Raw genomic sequence first — 24,084 nt, forward strand, 5'->3', positions numbered from 1 at the left:
TGGTAGAAAAACAAGGTTGGAAAATCACGACGAAACCTCATACTTTAGTGGCTAAAATCTACAAAAGCGAGTTATTTTTCTAATTATACTCTTTTTGATTTCCATCTTAGTCATAACCCGAGCTATGCATGGCGTAGTATTTGGGAATCTCGCCAAGTCCTAATGAATGGGTGTAGGTGGATTATAGGAAATGGAACTAACATAAAAGTCACGGGTGATTCCTGGCTAAGAGAAAATGATGGTGTATGGGTCTAATCACCACAAGTACAATATGCATATAATATTACCGTTAATCAACTTATGACCCACATATGAAAATGTGGGACAAGAAAAAAATTGAGTCTTTATTCCCGGTGAATGTTGCTAATTGTATTCTTGATATTCCACTATTTGATTTTCACGGTAATTAAATAAAACAAGTGCAGGTTGGTGCTTGAGAAATCACACGGGATAGTTTGTGATGGCTATAACCTCATAGAGTCAAGCAAAATGTTCCATAATTGTAGGGAAATCAATCACCTTACTCGAAGCTATGAAAGAAATGGAACGTAGAGGAATCACATACGTCATTTTTGAATCAGATTCGAAGAGTGTGGTGGATGTTATTCACAACTTATAAGGCGGTAACTCAAAATTTAGTTCCTTAATTTATAATATTAAGAATGTATTGTCTTTAAATTCAAACTTTATGGTAAAGTTTATAACGCGACAAGCGAGTGGTGGCTCACACGCTTACGAGGGCAGCCATTTCTTGGTCTAATCGCTATTCTTTTGAGTTGTTACCTCTTTGTATTACATCTTTATTGATTAATAAAATGATACGGTTGTATAAAAAAAACTCTGCTTTACACCTAGTTTACATTTTTTTTAATCTTTAAGGTGAAGTTTGTAAGGAGATAAACGAATATGGTTACTCACTCATTTTTGAATTAGACATCAAATCTGTGATTATGCACCTCCTTATATTAGTTGCTTAATATAAATAATGAAATGAGTTATGTGTGTTTTGTTTTGAAAAATAAAAACTCTGCTTTACACTTTTTTTATATGAGTATCAAATTTTTTTTTTTTTTTTAGTAAAGAGAATCAAAATATCATTCTTTATTATATACTCCATTCCATATTTTTTTTATGGGCACCAACGTATTATTCTCTTACTATATACTCAATATAATCCATTCCATTTTCTTTTTAGGTACCAAGGAATTATTCCATTTTATCTGTTCGTTTTAAAAACATTTAAACATTTCTTAAAGTATTCATTCTTTTTATATATCAAATAAATTTAGCATAAAGGAATGTCCCAATCTAAATTCTATAGCAAAAAAAAAAATCATAAAATTCAAATAACATTTACAAAGATATATACAAAATGAAATATATAGATATTTTTTTTTTACAAACAACTTTATCAATAAAATATAATATTAATATTGTAATGTAGCACGTGTACTTATTGTTAAACAGAGTTAAAACATAATGTTGTCATATTCATGGGGCCTATATTCCTTTAAATATCCACCACTACTTCCCTTTTCATACCTCATCAAATTCTCCATAATTATTAATTTCCACTACACTATTCAATCATCTTCTATTCTTCTCAATTCATAGTTTCACCATGGAAGTTGGTTTGAGACTCCTTCCTAAAATTATTAGCTCAAAGAGTAACTCAAATATTCTTGTCAAATCTGCAGTTAAAAAGTCAAACAAAACAATTCCTATGGATTTTTGTTACCTTAAAACTTGCAATCTTTGTAATAAACAACTCAGCCCAAACAAAGATATCTACATGTACAGGTATTGACAAATTCTTAACTATAGAGTAAATAGATTAAATTTTTAGATCCTAATTTATCTCCATTTTTTAGAGTAATAATTGTTAGAGTTTCTTTGATACTCTTATTTGACCTAAACATCAACTCTTTTGATTAGTACTTTCTAATTAGTTAGTTAAGTTGTTTTCGAAAGAGTCATCTAATTTTGATCGGTACTTTTTAACTAATTTTTTTGTGTTAATTTTGCACCATCTGATTTTAATTGAAAAATCTGCGACCGTAATGCACTGACTACCTGATTGCATTATTTTTCGACTATCGAGAATCCAATACATTTTTTAAGACCATGGTCTGAGTTAATTTCCTAGAATGAATTCTATCAAATCCTAATTAAACATAACAATTTTTTTTCCCTATATATATTTTAGTAATTTTAAATTAACAATTCTTGCTTATATAGAAAAATATGTGGCTTTTTTTATTTTTTATTTTCTAATGAAACTTATGTTGGTAATTATGATGCAGGGGAGATCAAGGTTTTTGCAGCATAGAGTGTCGAAACAGGCAAATAGTTTTGGATGAAATGAAAGAATTAGAGATCTCTACAAAACAAATGGTACAAAGTTATAGGCAATGTTGTAATGAGGCACGTAGAGAGACATCCCTTATATTAGAGGACATTCGAATGCAAAGACTTAAATCTAAAGTATAAACCAATTTCATGGGACTAAAATTAATTAGTTATATAGTCATATTTGTATTTTTTGGCATTATTTTTCGACATAATGATATGGCATGTTTATTATCTATTTCTTTTTTTTTTTTTTTTTTTATCTCTAAATTTTCATTTTCATTTTGTCATGTTCTTATGATTATATATCTTGTATTGATATTCCGACAATTTGATATTTTTGACTCTTTTCTTATTGTTTTTATCGTATGTTTTTAAATATTAGTCCTTTTAAACTTCAAATTTGTTGTGAATTCGCTTTAGGTGTTTGGAGCAAAAAAACAGCAACCAAAATCAAGCGAATAACAATAATAATCATAAGTGATAAAGGAAAAAATAAAGAACACACGATAATTTGTTATCCAGTTCGGTTCAATGATGACATACGTCTGTCTGAGAGAGAGCAGTCATCCGTTCCACTATATCAATGAGTTTCATTACAACAAGATTTCAAAGAGTTACAAGAATTAGCCTTCAAACCAAACTCTACCCTTTATCCCGAGTCTTTTTCGTTGGCCAAGAAACTCAATTTAATATAGTGTTTGATCAAGGTGAATCAATGGTGGTTCAATCTCAACCCTAGTGTTTGTTGCCAAGAGAATTTTCTATAAACCATAGTTTGAGTGTCAGCTTCAAATCCTTATTTTTTTTTCTATGCCCAATACAGTCCATATATATAGAAAAATAAAATGATTAAAAATAGGAACTAATAAAAGCAGCAGATCTGCACACATGCACCGTGCATACTGACCAATTACCATGCATCGGTTCAAGATTCTTTCGGCTCCAGCCGTCAGTTTTGCATCGGCTCAAACTTTCCTTGCACCGGTTCAAAACTCCCTCTGATTTCTTCACATCGTGCCATGCACCAGTGCATCCTGTTCATGCACTAGTTCACACTTTTCTAGGATGCTTGCACCAGTGTCCTTGATATGCATCGGTTCATCCTGAACTTGAATTTTCCCGATTTTAAGTTAATCTTCACAGACTGTAATTTTTCCTTTGTTCATCATAGAGGGGTGATTTTAGGTCATTTTTGGTATCACCCCCTCTACATCTTTTTTCTTCTTCTTCTTTTCATATAAATAAGTGATTTTTCACATATATCGTTTTTTGTTTTTGTTTTTTCGTGTTATCATTGTCTAAGTGTGGCGTTGTGTTGGTCGTCATCTTGTGCGAAATTATTTGATTTTCCGTATTGTTGCGGTGTTCTCTTATTCCTATTGAAAGATCAACTTTAGTCCATTGCAGATTCAATCAATGATTTGGGCATCACCGTTACAGATCCGAAAGCATGGATATTCCGGTAACTTTAATTTTATCATATTATTTGTAGCAGGCAATTTGCCGTCGTATGCTATTAACTTGGATGTTGTGAGTTTGTTTACAGATTCATTCTTTTACGTTTTTAGCGAAATTGAATATGTAATTGTATTTGATATATTTTATCAATTTGAATGAATGAATATCTTTTTATTTTTGTCAAAAAAAAAAAAAAAGGTTGATCCTCACATGATTCTACCACTTCTCTGCACTTATAATGTTCTTTTTAATAGTTATAAGCAATAGTATTATAAAGTATAAATGTTGTTTAATTTATAGGCAACAATTTTTATTGTTGATTGCCTATACGCAATAAAACTATTGTCAAAAGAATAGGTAATCCCTTAGACTAAAATGGTGAAAAAATCATTATCAAAGGTATGGGCAAAAATGATGTGGTGTCACTAACACTTTTTTAAGCAACATATGCAAAGTAAAGTGTTGCCTAAAACGAAGATTAGGCAACGCTTTATGTGTGTTGCAATTAGTGTGTTTGCAATGCATTGTAGTAATTGTTGCCTATAATGTCAATAGGAATGATTGAGGCGTTCATATGATATGTGATATGTACACGTCTTTGGTTGTTTAAATTTAAGAGTTTTGCAAAAGCCTCTTTTTACTTTGTCGTAGTGCTTGCAAAGACGATCGCAACATGTATCATGCTGACCAGGAATACAAGGTCCAAAAGTTGTCGATACATTTGTACACCTTATCATATTTGGCAATGTTTAAAAACCAGGTCAAACTGGCCGATTCGATCGGTTTGACCGAGAACTGTACCAAACACCGGTCCGGGTGACTCCAAAAAACCGCTAGTCTATATAACCAGACAAAAAAACTAGAAAAACCGGTCACAACCGAACAAACTGGTATATGTTTTAAAAAATCCTTTGGTCTAGCTCAATGAACAGTTTTTTTTTTGTTGCTCTTTTCAAACTTTCTGTTTAACAGAAAAAACCCTTCTTTAAATTTTTTTTAAAAAAGTAACAGAAAATCAATCAGAGAAAAAGAATTGGAGAGGGAGTTCAATAAAGGTTGGTTGCTTGTGTTATTGAGTACCTTTGCTCAAAATATCTCACATTTTTTATGCAATCAATCATGATTAATGTAGAGAAAGAAAAAGAAATGACAAAGTGCATAATATAGTAGTAGTAGTAGTAGACCATGATTAACAAGGACATCAGCCAGTAGGTTACTTTCTGATCTGTATATTGAGTAAATGTGCTAGTCTGAGAAGAATCAAAACATTGTGTCATCTGTTTCTTAAAGCCCAAGTCACAGGGGTAGCTTTATTTTTGAATGCTAAAACCACTAAAGTTGAGTGAGTTTTCCAACTAGGAAGAGCAAGCTCCTTAGTAGAGCTGGTAGGGTTACTTTGGCCCAATCTGTCATATCTGCTATGCCCATTTACACTATGCAAAATCTTTGGATCCCACAAGGAGTGTGTGATAAAATCGATGCTTCTGTGAGACAATTTATTTGGGGTAATAATCATTGTCATTGGGTTAAGTGGGACACTGTTACTCAACCTCGTTCTAAAGGAGGCCTTGAGATTCATGTTGCTAGAAAGTCCAATATTGCTCTCCTAGGTAAACACATTTGGGATTTAATTCATCATCCTGATAAGTTGTGGGTGCAATTGCTGGCGGACAAGTACCTCCGCCATGACCATATTCTCCACGCGACTAAATCTCAGGGGGCTTCTTGTGTGTGAAATTCTATTGTTAAAGCGGTTGAGGTACTCAAACCAGGTTTTAAATTTAGGATTGGTAAAGGTGATGTGTCTCTTTGGTATGATAATTGGCTTGATTATGGTTGTCTTTGTAATAGTGTTCCTTACGTCCATATTAGTGAGTCTCACCTTTTATTGAAGGATGTCTACAATCAGGGTAATTGGTTGCTTCACTCTTTAACTACACAAATCCCCGACAATCTTAAGTTGCATATTCAGAGCATCTTTATTAATAATGACTCACCAGACATTCTCATTTAGGGATTCTCAAATTTTGGAGTTTATTCAGCCAAGTCTGGCTACCATTGGCTCTCTCAACATTATGCTCCACCCCTTTCCATAGCTCATCATCATGGGTGGAACTGGTTATGGAAAATGAAGATACCAGAGAATATTAAGCACTTTTGCTGGCTTATAATGCATGAGAGTCTGCCCACTAATGCATTCCGCCTCAGGCGTCATTTGACTTCCGACTCCACTTGTAAAAGGTGTCATGCACCTGAGGAGAGTTTGATTCATTTGTTCAGGGATTGTCCTTTCTTTGTGGCAATTTGGGATATGGTTCCCTTCCCCAAAGAAAATTTTATGTCCATAACAGAATTCCTTGATTGGTTTGTGTTGGCGTTGTATGGTTGGCCTCATTTTGCTAAAACATGTGAGTCCTCTTGATGTGGAACTACACGCTTCCACCATCCAGTATAAGCAAGATGTTCGGTACAATGCTTCAACATTGGATACCACATCCAGTAGGCCGGGCCTGTGTATGTTGAGATCTCGCGCCTAAGTTCTAAATATGGAATCCACAATAAATGGTCGTTTGTGATAAGGAGCGTTGTCACGCATAATTATTAATGGATCTCGTGATCAAGTGTTGCTTGTTAATCAGATCTTCAAGTTAAGGAAACAAAACATTTGAATTAAAGATTATTTCTTGAAAGAAACCATTAATCATGCTGAGCTATTGAAGCCTAATTGAAGACCTAGCCTGAGCTCGTGAAGGTTATTTAAAGAAGGTTGACTCCATTGTTCAAATCACTGAAACCAGAATTGAGTCTTACAAAGCGTGAGTTTAGGTTTTAGTATTGTGTTTATTGTGTTCTAAGTCTTGTGTTGATTTCCCACTAGACTAGGAACTGTGTGTTTTTGCATTGTAATATCTCTGGAGCTTCTAAGCAAGGAGATAGTGTGTGTGAACCATTCCTAAGCTTTGAAGTACGGAATTGGTGTGTGTTTTATGAAGTGTGTCTTCACCTATTGAATCTAGAAGTGTACGATCACAGTGGCTGTGATTAAGAGGAGGTGAGCGGAGGTTCTCATACCTAGGTGTGTCTTAGGTAGGATATAGCACGGGTGGTGATTAGGTGAGAAGTCATAAACGGGAGGTTTATTGAGGGCTTCAAACTAATACTATCATAGTGGATTCACTCCTGGATTGGTATCCCCCAGAGTAGGCTTATGCTGAACTGGGTTAACAAATCACTGTGTTAATTTACTTTCAGTTTGTTTAGTTTATTATTCCTTGTGTATGCGATGTTGGATGTTGGATCATTGATTCACGCATTAAAAGTGAACTAAAGTGGTGAAGCGTTGAGTACAACATCTTAATACTAGTGTGCCAGAATTTCAGTTTGCAAATCATGGAACTTCTTCCAACGGAATTATGTTTATTGTCACTTGTTGGGTCATCTGGCAGGCCCGAAATGACATGGTTTTCAATGATGGTAAGTGGACTATCTGGCAATGTCTTAATAAAATTCATTCTTATATGGCTATTTTCTTGCAGGTCTTAGGTACTTCTACCATCCAAAAACCGATGCGCGCGGTCACTTGGATCCCTCATCTCGAAGGCACCATAAAAATTAATGTGGATGGCAGCTCTTTCAATAATCCGGGAAGATCAGGCTTTGGCGGTACCTTGCGTGATAGTAATGGCAATTGGTTACTTGGATTCTCTGGCTTTATTGGCATCTCTGCTTCCTTATGTGTCGAACTTCATGCAATTTTAAATGGTCTCAAGATTGCTCAAGCTAAAGGACTTAGAAATATTATCATTGAATCAGATTCCACTCTAGCAGTTAATTTTGCTTCTCATGGAACTTCTCACTTTCACCCTTATGCACCGATTATCCAACAAATCCGTCTTCTTCACCAGGGGGATTGAAATGTTTCTTTTCAGCATACTCTTAGAGAGGGTAATGAATGTGCCGATTGGCTTGCGAAAACTGGAGCCTCCTGCAATGATACTTTGAAGATTTGGAATAGTTGTCATCCTCAACTCAGTCTCGTGTTGATGGCTGATGTTAGGGGTGTTGCTCGTCCAAGAGCTTAGTTTCTTTTCTCTTTTTGTTCTTGTGTTGTTTGTTTTATTTTCCATCTCATAAAAAAAAAAAAGTTTTCCAACCAAAGATTGTTCCAATTCATCTGGTGTGCAACTTAGCTATGATCATGGAAATGATTGACTTCTAATTGATAATCTTGTTGTTGAACTTTGCTTAAAAAGATTACGAATTCATTAAAAATTTATATTTACATTTGTTAATTTTTTAAAATTGTTCGAGTGGTAAGGGTTGGTCCCCTTAAGCATATAGTTAGAGGTTCGATTCATGACTCATGCGTATGGAGAAAATTCGGTTGGAAGGGGAGAACCCACCTTATGTGTGCAACAGATTCCCTGATGGAGATTAATCATCAATAACAACAGCTAGCAGTAGAAACTTCATACCAATACCATGGTAAAAGAAAAAAACTTACAATTGTCTACAGCCAACTAATTGTTGTTTATTACGTTAGGATGTCATATTTTCCAGATAATTGAGTTCAAACTTCGTTACCAAGGTTTTTTTTTTTATAAGCAAAAATTGAATTATAAGGAGTACAAAGGGATACTCACCCCTTACAATTCAGAAGCAAACACTTTAGGTACATTGAAAGCAACCCAAGGGGATTTTACACCAGTCATGAAAATCAAAATTTACATTGCTCCCCAATCGACCTTAACCAAAACCAAACAAAATACATAATATGATTCACTAACAAGAAAACATTAAAAATAACACCTCTAAATAAACTCCGTTACCAAGATAATTATCTCATTGGTAAAGTAAAATATAAGTACATATCTTATTGGTAAGATATACAATAACAATATTTTTTTTTTACTACAAGGAGGGCATAAGCCCAAATACAATAACAATGTTGTTTATTAATAATTTTTTTTTGGATACAAAAGGGGTCTAAGTTCAAGGGAAGAAACTAAACAGAGATGACTCTAGGGGTAGTAACTTCCATTACATCCATAAGCAACAAACTACTCAAACTAGCCGGATATTGTTTATTAATAATTTCTCTTCCTTCAAAAAAATTAATAATTTCTCTCTCAATAAAAACAATTCCTTTTTTATAAACAATATTGTCATCTAAAGTTCATAAGGTGCTAGCTCAATTTTAAGAGATTAACCTTATGATTTTATGGGAGAAAAATCAAATTACTTTGGAGACCGTTGTAAATTGACCGTTTGTGTCAAATTTGATAAAAATCTATTTCCCCATTATGTATATATTTCTTAAAAAAAACGAGTAACCTCATTTCCCCATTAATAATATTGGTCAACTAAAAATCATTATTATAAAAGTTTTTTTTTTTTTTTTACGGCAATAAACTCATAGCATTTCATTAATAATCAAATCTTGGATACATATAGTAGTAAAAGTATGGGAACTAGCGCTAAGGATGTGGCCACTCTAACAAAATTGTGAGTAACCTCATTTGCTTATCTCCTTATAAACTTAACATGACAGTTTCTAAAATAAGAAGAATAAATATGCCTGCATTCACTAATAACAGCTCCAAAATCAGACACATTTATGGTAGTACTATTGAAGCCATCAACCACAATCTTGGAATCTAATTCAAAGACAACACTATTTTATTCAAGGTCTTTGATCCATTGCAGAGCCGAGAGCAAAGCATACAAGCAAAAGTTGCTTGCTGATCTGTGCTAAGGACTTGCAGCAGTGTAAAGACATTTTCTGCCATGGACCTATATATTGTACTATTGATTTTGATTTATTTTTATTTTAGCATGGAATCAAATATAAAAGAAATATATTGTTGACATTGCCACTTTAAACAAAGTATTCAATCATATAAATAAAATCATCATTGATAAATAATTGCAGTTGTGGCAATTACTAATTATTAATTGGTACAAAATAAACATCTAACAATAACAATGGCAAAAATGATGTGGTGCTGGTTGTTTAAATTGAAGTGTTTTGCAAAACCCTCCTTTTTCATTGCCGTAGTGCTTGCAAAGATGGTCGCAACATGCATCATGCTGACCAGGAGCACAAGGTCCAACAAAATTGTCAGTACATTTGTACACCTTATCAAATTTAGTATTTGGCGGGCATTCCGACGGCGGCCAAGACAACGGTGTTACCGGGCTTTGAGCAGCATCACCCACCACTTTGTCCAAACCTATTCAACAAACATAAATTATTAGTATCATAGTAAGAATGTTTCACTAATTTCTCAAAGCAAATATGAGTTTATATACAACAATATAGAACAAGGACACTTTTTATATTAGTCGTGTCTCGGTGTCAGATATGTGTCGGTATTAGGCATTGACATAACACTGATACTTATGATTAGAAATGAATATTACGAAATTGAACTTACTCAAGAATAAGATGGTCATGACTGCCATGGTGGTGACAAAGAGTGGAAGTAGTCCAATTGCTCTAGCCATCTTGAAATTGAATGGTGCCTGAGAATAAAAGTAGGACTAAACGTTTTTATTTATAGGCAAGAGACCAATTTACATTCATGCATGAAATTAATGTATATTAACAAAATTGTTAAAAAAATATTTATTTAATTCATATTGAATATAATTTCTTATTATGAATTTAGAGTTTATTTGACCAATATTAAAAATTAGATTAAACAAAAAATCAAACCAAATGAATATTGTAATTAATCATATTGCTCAACAAAAATTTATTTTTCTTGAAAAATTGTAAAGTTGTAGTTGATAAATACTGACATTTTACGGAAGTATAATAAAATATTGAAATTGTGTCAAATAAAATTATTGAAAAAGTTAAATGCCAAAAGAAATAGGAAAAAGTTTCCTATTATAAAATTGTGTAAAATATTGAAATTTTTTCTTAGTATTCGTTATTTTTTGTTTCGTGTTAAAAAGCGTTTCTGTAACTTTTTTGCTCAAAATCAAATGCCAAAAGAAATTACAGCCAAAAATATTAGATCCAATATCAAAATCTAAAAAAAAAAAATAATCTCAGATTCATGGTTGTGATTGATTTTTGATTTTTTTTTTAAAAAAATTTACCACCAGTATTCGACACATTAGATCGACTAATCTGGTTTCGGGGTCAATTGATTTTTCGTTTTTAAGAATTATGATTTTTCATCTCAAAATTGTTTATGAATTTATGGAGTGGTATAGTTCATGATATTTGATAACAATGGGATGTCTTAAGAGGCACATACGGATGAATTAAGAAGATGAAAGATCCTTCCTATTTTTCCAGAAATTGATGAAGTTGAAGAATTTTGATACAGATGAGGAGATTATAATTTTCAGAATTTTGAATCTATTTAAACATAACACCTGTACACGAGTTTTTTCTTACATAAAACTAACGGTAAGGACTTGTGTGAGTAACATAAGTACATTTAAAGGATCAAAACCGAATAAAAATTAATTAAGAGACCAAAATGGTGAAGCAAGAGTTAATTTACCGTGGTAAGCAAGAGTTAATTTTCACTCATACAAATATAGATCTTTTAAGTTTTAATCAATATAGTTTGACACAAGTGGTAAATACTTGAGTCCTAACTATTTGGTATTTTACTTATTTTATTTAGTATTTAACCTATGGTTATCAAGGAAACCGAACTTGATAATTAAGAGTTGGAATGCGAGATAAGTAATTATTTTTTATGCCTTTTTGTTAATTTTTTATTTATTGAAAAGCAAGTATTAATTTTCACTTCATTTAACGGATGATGGATGAATTTAACCGCAAAGGCTGTTGTTGTTGGATAGAAAAATAGAGGGGAGGTGAGATACATTAGTATAAACCTTAAGGGAGGTTAGTGTAATTTTCCAATAAATATTTTATTTGTCCTAGTAAATAGAAATGTAGTTATTTTTTGTCTAGAATTTTGTTATTATTTCCTATAAAATAGACCTAAGTTATCATATTTAAATCGATAAGTCTTGGTGGTGCCAATTTTTCTTATATAAAAAAAAAAAATTAAACCGATAAGAACCTAAGTTATGATATTTAGGTCTACCAAGTGAAAAGGAAAAACAAATAAACGGAGCTGAAAAAGTTTTCGAATTTGGTAAGCTCCTGTGCTCTATAATTTCTTCTAATGAAGTTCTTGACTTGGTTTTGGGTTTAGTGAAATTTGGATTTTATCATCTTATTTTTGGAAAGAACTCTTCTTATAGTCTTTTTATTTTTTGTTAGCCCTAGATATCTACACAATCTATCGATCTTTAGAATTTAACTACAGGTAAATAAAATTTGACTAAAGATTGTTTATTCAAGATTCAAGAATCAAACTCGATTCTGCCATTATTTTCGTCTTTAATATATGGATATATATACTCATCAATTGCCCTGACAAGTAGTAATTAAGATATAAACCAAGCATGCTTTTCTTTCATATTTGTTTGTCATGTTCATCTCATTAGACACTTATCGTTAATTGATGTCATGAAGATAACTATCTCATAAGATTTTGCTGTAATTTTTTTCTCTTTTGGATCTAGATCGTTTGTGCTATATATAAAAATAAGAGAATAATTTACATAAAAAAAACACCAAAATTTTGAATTCTCTTTTTTGAGGGTAGATGAATAATAAGTGTGTGGATAAGTTAATTTCTCTAAGTTATAAGTTTATATTTAATTCTTATAGTACTTTTTTTGTCTTTTATCTAATTATTTTTCTTATTCTGATAATTTATATCCTTTTGGTTATTCAGAAACAGAACCATGGAAATGGACAAAGCCATTTCCAAATCATTTACTAGCCTTCAAATTAATACCAAATCCAACATTACCAAAGACTCAAACCAAATCAACAAAAAAAAATCAAGCTCTTCTTCAAATAACAAATGGTTGGGTTTCATTTCATGCATTCCATGTTTTACTAGTAATAGAGACTTGAAGAAAAATATTTGTGAGGGCAAGGAGGGAAATTCATCCTCTACAAAACATGAATATCAAAGTTTAGAAGACATTATTTTCCATGATGCTAAAGAAAATATTCCAATATCTAAGGAGACTTTTGAAGGCGAATCTTCTTCATCTCAATTGAAACAATCCTATTGTGCTATTTGCATGGAAGCTAAACATGTTCAAGAAATGTTCGAAAACCGAAAGTGTACACATTCTTTTTGTAAAGATTGTGTTGCAAGTTATCTAGTTGCAAAAATTCAAGAGAATATAGCAAAGATAAAATGTCCTCAACCAAAATGTAAGGTTATTTTGGAGCCTCAAAATTGTATTTCAATTATACCAAAGGATATGTTTGAAAGATGGGAAAATGCAACTATTGAGAATTTGGTGTTAGGATCACAAAAGTTTTATTGTCCTTTTAAGGATTGTTCAGCTATGTTGGTGAATGATGGAAAGAAAGTTGTGACGGCTTCGGAATGTCCGATTTGTCATAGATTGTTTTGTGCACAATGTAAGGTTTCATGGCACGCCGGAGTTAATTGTAAAGAGTTTCGAAGCTTGGAAGTTGGCGAGCGAGGGGCGGAAGATCTAATGGTAATGGAACTTGCTAAGAACAACAATTGGAAAAGATGTCCAAACTGCAGCTTTTATGTGGAAAGAAATAAAGGATGTAATCGCATTCTATGCAGGTATAGACCATTCTCTTTGGTTAAGAATTGATTTTTTTTAAGAGTTTGTTATATTATAAAAATGTGTGAATAGTGAGTGATAGCAACATTCACTTTAATATTTTATTTTTAATACACTCTATATTTTGGAGTTAATTAAATAATTTATATATATATTTAAGTTAGATGTAGAATTTATATTTTAATTTTTTCTTAATTTAATTTAATTAATTGTATAAAAATGTGTGTTTAATTTCTTTGTAGTATAATTGATTCTTAAAACCATTATAATTAGTTTATTTCTTAAGCAAGCTATCCACTCTTTAGTATATAGAGGCATAGACCTTCCAAATTAGACACTCCTAAAATTCAAAGTTTAAACCATGTTTTTTTTTCAATAGTGACCATCTACTAAGTCAATTAATTGTAAAAAAAAGTCATGTTAACATGCGCATCAAGGACATATGTTAAGATTCTAAATATAGAAAATTACATTAAATATTATAAAAGAATTTAATGTTTAAGAAGTTAACTGCACAAATTTCAATTTATTATTTCTACTTTTGCTTCCTTAACATGTGCCTATGCCGCACATGTTAACATTTAAAAAAAAAAACTACTAAAGTCAATTAAAACTAGCTTATTTATATTTAGATGTAACAAGGTAATGAAATATAATTTAACCCATATATTTATTTATTTTTTAGGTGCATGTTATGTGATTAATTTAACATATAATTTAACCCATATATTTATTTATTTTTTGGACAAAAATGTATTTGGCTATTTTTTTTTTTAAAAGCTGCCATCTTTATACTTCATTGCTAGTTACTACTATATCTTAGAAAATTTGAATGCAGTACCGCTGTGATTAATTTAACATAAATATTTGTCAAAAATCAAGATTTATAAAACAAATTAATTGTTATTTGATCTTGTAATCAAACTTGTCTACAGGTGTGGTAATTATTTTTGCTATGGCTGTGGATCCGATTGGAATTATCAAACTGGTAGTCATTTTTGTTTTCAAACTCAACAAACAACTTAGCTTCGTGGCATCAAAGGTATAAATTCAAAATTGCGTGGTGCGTAAAATATCAAATTGCAACTACAATATGTGATTGATGAGTAAAATACTTATGAGTATTTTTTTACTATAATATATGTATAATTTTTTTACCATATTTAACCGTGACTAATTTTTATCAGATCATAGAGCAGACAAGATAAATTATCTCTTTCAACCAAATCTTCTCAAGCAGAGCCAAAGATAATTTTCTCAAGACTCTTTTCCATATATGAATTTGCGTCTTTTTAAATTTTTTTCGTTGCGTATGGCTGTATGTATCTATATATATAGTCTTCAGCTTTTTAAGTTATGCCATGGTGTAGAACTTTCAAATTTCAATTGAATTCATGTGATGTGGTGATTTGAGCTTTTTTTTAAATTTATTTACGTATGAGGCAAATTTATTATTTTTCACATTTTTTCTTCTTCCAAAAACATCTTGGTGTCATAGACTAACTAAATAACTACTTTCAAATTGGTTAAGTAATTCTGCGGAGTTTCCTGCGGATTTGGGCAAACAAACAGCAGGAAACACTTTTCCTGCGGATTCTGGTTCCCAGCTAATACCTTCGTGGGTAATTGGTTCTTGCCGTTTTTGGAATCTCAGGAAACTCTCCTGCGGAATTTCCTACCAAAAATGAGAATAAATCGGCAGTAAATGTTCCTGCGAAATTTCTGCAGGTAGTTCCACCGTAAAAGCCGCAGGAATTGCCGCAGAAAATGCGGCAGGAAAAATAAATCCGCAGGAACTCTCAGTGATTTCTTTTTATTAAACATCAAAATGATTTATTTTTTTTATAAAATCAGAATGAATATTAAAAAACCATGTTATTAAATTACTCAACAAATATCCTTAATCAGGACTTAATTACAACTACTAAAATCCTAACATTAATAGTTAAGTTACAATTAAAAAAGTCTTCATCAAAATGTCCTACACATATTTAAAGTAATCATCAAAATGTCTTGAGGTCGAGGTTGAATGAGTTGAGCTTGTGGCATAGCTAACATAGAGAACATATACATTACAATTAAAATTATTGCTTATAATTACACATGATACCAAACTCTGGAACACAAAACTGAAGGCAATAGGATTATGATGCATCTAGCTTAATTTATCCTCAAAATTGGAGCTAGAATGTTAAGTGCTTACATCTTATTCAGATACTGTGTAAAACAAAGCCAGAAAAAGCAATCAGCAAGAGACAAATACCTAACTGTTGTAAAGAAGCAGCAAGAGACTGTTGTAAAATAAAGCCAGAAAAAGCAATCAGCAATTAGCCAAATTGAGACTTAACCAAATTGAAAGTCCAGGATAACATGAATTAACCACAACACTCGGCATTACCATAGCTGAAATATTTAATTTTTACACATGCTGAATCGTATGCAAAGGCCTATTCTAAATTCTTAATTCTTAATTTCTTATAAATTAAATATTTAATTTTTTAAATTTAAAAAAAAAATCAAAAGTTACCGCATGAAACCTGGGTGCAAAAATCCGCAAGAAAAGCCTTGGAAACACCTGCGAATTTTCCTGAAATAGCCAAAACCGCAGGAAAGTGATCTATGTGAAAGGAATACCTGCGGATTTTCCTGTAAATCTAAAATCCGCAGGGAACGGCTCCTTAGTGCAAAATTCGCAGGAAGATTCTTAGGAATACCTGCGGATTTTTTCTGCAGGTAAATCCGCAGGAAAATAGAAAATTTCTAGTAGTGTGTATTATGGGGGTGTTTGCAGTTAAGAATTCATGGATGTGGTGCATTATAGTGTTTGCAGATAAGTTTGGATCAGATCGATTAAGTGGAAAAAAATCGTTATATTTTAAATATATGAGTAGTAAAATACTACATTAACTAAAACAAATAAAAGTTACGGCAATATAAATATTTTTGTAAAAAAAAAAAATTACTGCAATATATCATACTAAAATAGAACTTTAGCTAGTACACTTTGCCTTCTCTCTTCCGCCGTCTCCTCCCCCTCATTATCCGACACCCATCTCTTCAAGATGTAGGGCCAATGGTGTTGGGAAAAATCGGCCTAGAGAAAATAAAAGAATGCAATCAATAACACAAGAATATAACGTAGAAACTCTAAAACAGGAGAAAAAAATCACGGTCGTTGTCTAAACCGACAACAAGAGAATATCACTATGTGAAAATTGTTACAACACATAAACTACCCTCAATTATCCCACGGCACCCAGTACACCCACACTCTCCAAAACAAATACCTAACTACATCTCACGACACTCTAATAAAAGTGTACAAGAGAAAAACGAAAAAGTCAGATATAAGCTTAAAGTGCTACTGACTGGTGCATTGAAACAAGGAACTTGAGGTCTCTATATATAGCCTTGAGCTCCTCCACTCTTCACTTTTTTAAGCAATGTGGGAATTCTCAAATATAATTTCCTTGACATTTTTTCCTTCATTAGCAATGTGGGACTTACATTGGAATCAACCCCAACAATCTCCACCTTGATTATAATAGTCTTCAATCTTCATTGTCTACACCGACAATCATTATCTTCCGTTCCATTGTCTATACCGACAATCATACTTCTCATTGTCTATACCGACAAATTAAATTATCATACTCCACCATAAAAAGTACACTCCACTTGGAACTAAACCATCCCAAGAATTTTATTCACTTGGAACTAAACCATCCCAAGATTTTTTCTTCACTTGGAACCAAGCCATCCGAAGAATTTCATCTTGAAAACCTTGCTGAAAACTTATGGTGCAACTTCCATGTTGGCTTTCTCCGGAAGTTCATCAGCCATCGAGATAACCGCGTACCTTGCATCAATGTCAATCAATGTTCGAACGCTATCATCACACACCTTGCATCCATGTCAACCGATGCCCATGTGCCACTTGAACAACTTCAAACTGTTCTTAAACCACCTTCAGGCCATTGTTAGGCTCCAACAATTCGAGTTTAGTTACATCACCTAGTAATCCTTATTTCACTAGTCCAACTAAACTCATGTCACTAACAAGTACCCACCCGAAGATCCACAACTTAACCAAATCATGAGAATCACCACTAGTAACCGATGCATAACCAATAATAGTAGAAGTATCTAACAAGTATCTACCTATAATATCTATGCATCAAAGTTTCAAGAAAATACCTCGCATCGTGTTAAAAGAAACTCACACATACCTTGAACCTTACAAGCTTTTCCGTCTTCAAGATGAACAACTCCACCTTCAACTAGCTCTAGGGATTCAAAAGTATTTCTTCTTCAAACACATGTGATAGGAGCTTCCAAAGTTCATGACTCAACACTCCACCAATTCCCAACTTCCACTAGCACATTCGCATCCTCATAATAAGTTGTTGTTTCAGACGTAACCCGAGTATTCTTAGCACCGCCTCTCTAGACTGATGTCAAGTATTATTATCACCGCCTCTCCAGGCTAACCTTGTGTAACCCTAATTGCACCAACACATCCTTGACTTGATTTTGCACAAGCCACACATGATTTTTCCATCAGTTTTCTCTAACCTAAACTTCACAGCGAACTCCCTCCTCCTGAGTCAAACCAAGAGCTCTGATACTAGTTGTTGGGGAAAACCGGCATAGAGAAAATAAAAGAATGCAATCAACAACACAAGAATATAACGTGGAAACTCAAAAACCGGAGAAACAAACCACGACCGTTGTCTAAACCGACAACCATAGAATACCACTATGTGAAAATTGTTACAACACATAGACTACCCTCAATCATCCCAGGGCCCCTAGTACACCCACACTCTCCAAAGAAAATACCTAACTACATCTAACAACACTCTAATAAAAGAGTAAAAGAGAAAAACAAAAAAGTCAGATATAAGTTTAAAGTGATACTGGCTGGTGCATTGAAACAAGGAACTTGAGGTCTCTATATATAGCCTTGAGCTCCTTCACTCTTCACTTTTTTATGCAATGTGAGACTTCTCAAATATAATTTCCTTAACCTTTTTTCCTTCATTAGCAATGTGGGACTTACATTGCAATCAACCCCAACAAAAGGCGTTGGTATGACAAGTGGTTTTTGGCCCTCTGTACCACCCTCCTTTCAAATCTGCAGTTAGCTCGCATCTTTCGTGGTGTTGAAAGAAGTTTGGTTGCGAACTCCTGGTGGTATAGAACGTTATGTCGTTGATGTCAGGTTTCCCCTTAACGATGAGTTGTCGTCGTACTCTTTTTGTAGTTCTGCTAGGTGAGTTTATGGGTCGCGTATCTTTTTGTTGCCCTCTGTCTACAGTGCTAGCTGTGATGATCAGAAGTAGAGAGATTGAGAGAACAAGAAATCCTAGTGCGGGTAGGTTTTCAAAATGTTTTCACGTGAAAAATAAGTTAGCACAAAGGTTATAAAAATAAGTCAGCACAAAGGTTATATTTATAGAACCACTTGTGTGTACCATTCCTTATGGTGTACTGTATTTCTCACTTAATTCTACCGTACCTTACGATGCACCAAATTATAAATGAATCTCATCCATTTAATTAATCTCTCTTCTATTTGTTCTTATGTGTGTGACCCTATAGGTTCTCGGAACGTTGACAATAATATTAAATCATATAGTTAATATTATAAACAGTGAGCGGTATCTAGCAACACATCACTGCCACCCAAGCGACGAGAATGTCATATGATCTGACGTAACCTTTCTGTGATAATAATTACCCTTTTTGCCCTTATATCTAAATTGAATCCAACACATAGTATGTGTCATACTTGTATAGTCCAATTATTATATTCCTTGATACCCGAGTATACTTAATCTCATATTGACTTATTGTAGTCTGGCCACACACTTTTAGTCATACTCGATCAAGGGGACCATAGATATTACTCCTGTTATGCAAGAGGGGAAAATCTCATCTAGGCCACTCATGACCCTCAGTATGATTCGCAGATTACCCATCAACGGACTTTATAATCGTCCTGTTACGGACAACGTTTGAATGGCAACAAAGTACTCGACTCCACATCTAGGGTCCATAGCGGTTTCAGGTCGAAGGGTGGTATACACCACTATCACTATGAGAATAACTTATGACACTTACATAACACACTATGTAGTATTCTCATGGTGGGTCAATCCAATATAAATATTAATCCTAATATTTATAATTATGTGAAGACTTGATATCTCATATCCATGACCTGTGAGATGTGGTCATCAGTCTACTCACATAATAGTCTCTATGTTTTACTATTATCCCATTTCACAGTAAAGTCTTGACTACATATACTTTAAGAATAGTTTCCTTAGGATCAATTGGGTCTCACAATTAAGTTATACTTAACGTTCCATTAAACATATTAACTATTCTAGGGACTTTACTAATTTGCAAAACAAACATAATAAAAAAATGTCTTATTATTAATAATAAATAATTCGATACAAGTACCAAGTTCAAATAAAACTATTGGCCTCTAGGGCTTACACCAACACTTTTTGGTTCATCGTCTAGCTCAAGTGACTACACATACAGTTGATCCTTTTTTTTTAATGGAAAATATATATATATATATATATATATATATATATATATATATATATATATATATATATATATGAAAACAATACAAGAGAAAGTTCAAGAAAATAAAGAGGGACCAGAAGTACACTCCACCGGAACAAACAATATTCTCTATGGTAAAATACGAAAACAAAAAAGGTAAATAAAATTACAAAGAAACAATGAGGCACACCACGACCAAACTAGAGTCTCTCAAAGGCATCACGAGAACAAACTCCTCAGGAAGAGAGAGACAATGATCAACCACAGGTAGCCAAAACAACAAGACATCCAGTTGATGCTCATGATAATATTTTTTAGGTCATGCTAAACAGTGTCCCCGGGCAGTTGTTAAACATACCAAAAAAAGAAAATAAAAGACACAATTAATGCATGAAAGATATTTTTTTACATTTTTCATGCATTGAATACACAAGTTTCAAGATGAAATTTATTTTTCTATATGCTTAACTAATGCCCCGTGGACACTGTTTAACATTCAAGTTTTACTGTATTGGAAGTTATTGTTATTATATGTCATAAGTTTTTATCGGCCGAACTTCAAATTACTAATTATGACCATCTTCCTCTAAAAGCTTGAGAGTTAACACTAACAAATTTTTTATTGATTTCAGGTAAGAAAAATTGTCCTATCTAATGTTAGAATCAAGTGAGAAACACACAATTAAATATTTTTTTATACATAGACGAAATGATAAAGCCATCATAAATTACTCAGACGCATAAGTGAGAGAGTTGGGATTTCAATCCCGATCATAACGTTCAGCCTAACAATTTCTGCATATTTTGCTAGTTGAGCCAGGACTTCTGAAGAAAATTAAATATTTTATTTACTTTTTTTTCTCAAATATATTTTATAGGTGATGCTAAAAGTGCCCTAGACACTAGTTAAACATATTAAATAAGGAAATAAATGGTAAAATTAATGATGACTTAGTTGATCCAAATAAAGGTCAAATAAAATTTGTGTGTTGTCACGTGAGCTTAGCTCAGTCGGCAGGGACCACTCATTATATATGCAGGGGGTCAGTGTTCGAACCTAGGTCATCCTACTTATTCATCTTAAAGATAGATCTAGAATTTTTAGTCACTAGACTATTTGATAAAAAAAAATTTACTACCTTTACAAATACTCCCTTCGGTCATTTTTATAAGAAACAACCAATTTTTTTGGTACATTGTTTGACCAATGTATTTGGTCTATAATATAAATAAAATACATTAATTATTCAATGAACCTGAAAAATCAAAAGTTTCTTATAAAAAGGACCGGAGGGAATAATTTTTTGACATTATAGTATAAACGCACAAGAGTAATTGTGGGCCAACGGGTAAGAGTCTAGTTGTTAGTAAAAAACAAAGTCAACAAAACCCTAGCAAATACAAAGTGGAGTAAATTGGGGGCCAAAATTGAACAGTTGAAACTTAAATGATCAAAATTGAGTAATAATAAAATTCAGGGAATTAAAATGAGCAATTAAAAGTTGAGAGATTAAAACCAAACTATCGTAAAACTTGGGGCCATAGTATATTCTAGGGGTTTGCAGAGGGCTTTCAAATTATTTGATTTTTAGAACAAAGAAAACACAGAAGAGACGAAAAAGTTTTCAGCGGCGGCTTTGGTATGTTCATAACTTCTTTCTTTTTAGTTATGCTTTTTTCTTTCTTGGTAGAATACAGTAATGTTAAATTAAAATGTTGATCTTTGGTTAATATATTTGAGAGAACTTAAGATCGATCCAGATTTTACTCATTTTATGGTTGAATTACGGATTATCATGTTCATTTCCATAAAAACTGAAGGGTTGATTAACACCAAAACAAAAAATATCCTATGTTCAAAATCATGAGGGCAATTTAACAAAAAATTTGAAAAAAATGATATAACAAGAAATTTGAACACCAAATAGAATATAATACGCAACAAAAAAAACTTTGAGCAAGTTAAAACTATTGAAAAGGATGATATAGCAAGCAATTTTACATATAGCTACAATATTAGAGCAGTTAGTTCTAAAATAAAAACAGAATACCTACCGACAATAAATTGGTCCAAGTGGTATGGATTTTTATCCTCTTAAACACGTGGTCAGATGTTCGATTCATACCTAGTACGTATGAAGAAAATTCAGTTGGGAGAGGAGTTAACCCACTAGAAGCCATGTTTCCTTTCTCCCTTCGCCGTACCGGCCGCCACCGGGTTTACGGTTGTGGCATTTTGCATGTTTCCCTTTAGGTCACGGACATGTACATCTATTATTATTATTATTATTATTATTATTATTATTATTATTATTATTATTATTATTATTATTATTATTATTATTATTATTATCAGGAAAATGCTAAATAGTGTCCCTGGGGCACTAGTTAAGCTTATTAAAATGGAAATTTTGTCTTGAAACTTGTGTACTCAACATCTTAAAAGTTTAAAAAGTTATATTTTCAACATTAATTTTATCTTTTATTTCCTTTTTTGGTATGATTAACAAATGCCCCTCGACATGACCCTTATTATTATTATTATTATTATTATTATTATTATTATTATTATTATTATTATTATTATTATAACTTTTCACTTTTTTAACATTGATTTTCTTTAACAATTTCTCTAGCTTAGTCTATATTTCTTTCTCATTCTATCAATGTATATTTGTTTCTCTAAAATCTTATAATACTTTTTTTCATCTTTTCTTTTTATTTTTTCACAGAAGAACCATGGAAATTGGCACATTCCTACTTTGCCATGGCCTACCATTTGTATTGATAATGACAATAATTTCGAGAACAATCAAACAGATCGAGAAACAGACTTGTAATGAGAAAGAAGAGATTGAGGAAGAGAGTGATTCTCAATTGAAACAAACCTATTGTGCAATATGTATGGACGAAAAACCTATTGAAGAAATGTTCGAAAACCGAAATTGTTCACACACTTTTTGTGAAACTTGTGTTGGAAGTTATCTAGCTGCTAAAATTAAAGAGAATATAGCAATGGTAAAATGTCCTGATCCAAACTGCAACGATATTTTGGAACCTAATGATTGTATTTCAATTATACCAAAAGATGTGTTTGAAAGATGGGAAAATGCACTATGTGAGAATTTGGTGTTAGGATCACAAAAATTTTATTGTCCTTTTAATGATTGTTCAGCTATGTTGGTGAATGATGGAAATGAAGTTGTGACGGTTTCGGAATGTCCACATTGTCATAGATTGTTTTGTGCACAATGTAAAGTTTCATGGCATGCAGGAGTCGATTGTACGGGGTTTCAAAGCTCAAAAAATGGCGATCAGGGGTGGCAATCAGATCTAACGGCTTTGCAATTTGCTAAGAAAAAGAAGTGGAAAAGATGTTCAAAATGCAGCTTCTATGTGGAAAGAAGTGAAGGATGTAATAAAATTACATGCAGGTATTAAACAATGCTCTTATGAATTCTACTTATTTTTAGAAGTTTAAATAGCTTATAAAATGTTTATATTTTTAATTTGACGTTAATATACACTGTCTGTGTAAAGATGCCAAACATACATGTATATAAAAATTCGATGAAAATTTGTACATTTGATTTTTTTTTTTTATTTTGTCCCCCGTTTGATACATTTTTGGATTTGTCCCACAGGTGTCGTCATCAATTTTGCTATGTTTGTGGATCCGATTGGAAGCCGTCGCATCATGATTGTAAAGAAATTCGATAAAATCTATTTAAAAATTATCTGATTGTGGTATGGTATATAATTCTGTGTAGGAGTTTTATTTTTGTTTTGTTGATCTTGTTTTATGGTACTGGACAACAATTTTTGGAAATTCTATTCCATATGATGTTGTCTTTTTAATAAATATATTTTTAGTTGTATCTGTCAGTATTACGAAATATGTTATGTAAATAAATAAGTTTTTATGTATTATTATAAGTTTTTTGAAGTGGTTTGGCATTTCTGATTCTTCATGTCCTAATGCTTGTTTCATTGTGAATTTTAGAAGCAACTAAACCAAGC

At 32.4% G+C, this 24,084-nt stretch overlaps 3 protein-coding genes across 3 annotated transcripts; all 3 read left to right on the top strand.

The window, feature by feature from the left end:
• The first annotated feature begins 1,534 nt into the window (after positions 1 to 1,534).
• Positions 1,535 to 2,583, top strand: LOC123885059 (FCS-Like Zinc finger 17-like). The gene is made up of 2 exons (XM_045934282.1): positions 1,535 to 1,800; positions 2,304 to 2,583. Exons 1-2 carry the CDS (start codon positions 1,622 to 1,624, stop codon positions 2,488 to 2,490), a joined length of 366 nt encoding a protein of 121 aa, XP_045790238.1. The 5' UTR covers positions 1,535 to 1,621; the 3' UTR covers positions 2,491 to 2,583.
• Positions 2,584 to 12,600: 10,017 nt separating this feature from the next.
• Positions 12,601 to 15,807, top strand: LOC123886679 (E3 ubiquitin-protein ligase RSL1-like). The gene is made up of 4 exons (XM_045935974.1): positions 12,601 to 13,475; positions 14,412 to 14,464; positions 15,131 to 15,204; positions 15,691 to 15,807. Exons 1-4 carry the CDS (start codon positions 12,601 to 12,603, stop codon positions 15,805 to 15,807), a joined length of 1,119 nt encoding a protein of 372 aa, XP_045791930.1.
• A 6,996-nt stretch (positions 15,808 to 22,803) lies between these two features.
• LOC123886680 (E3 ubiquitin-protein ligase RSL1-like) lies at positions 22,804 to 23,784 on the top strand. Its single transcript, XM_045935975.1, has 2 exons — positions 22,804 to 23,498; positions 23,709 to 23,784. The coding sequence occupies exons 1-2, from the start codon at positions 22,804 to 22,806 to the stop codon at positions 23,782 to 23,784; spliced, it is 771 nt and encodes a 256-aa protein (XP_045791931.1).
• Positions 23,785 to 24,084: the final 300 nt, after the last annotated feature.

This window comes from Trifolium pratense, linkage group LG5, assembly GCF_020283565.1.
Source record: "Trifolium pratense cultivar HEN17-A07 linkage group LG5, ARS_RC_1.1, whole genome shotgun sequence".
NCBI classification, from domain to species: domain Eukaryota; kingdom Viridiplantae; phylum Streptophyta; class Magnoliopsida; order Fabales; family Fabaceae; genus Trifolium; species Trifolium pratense.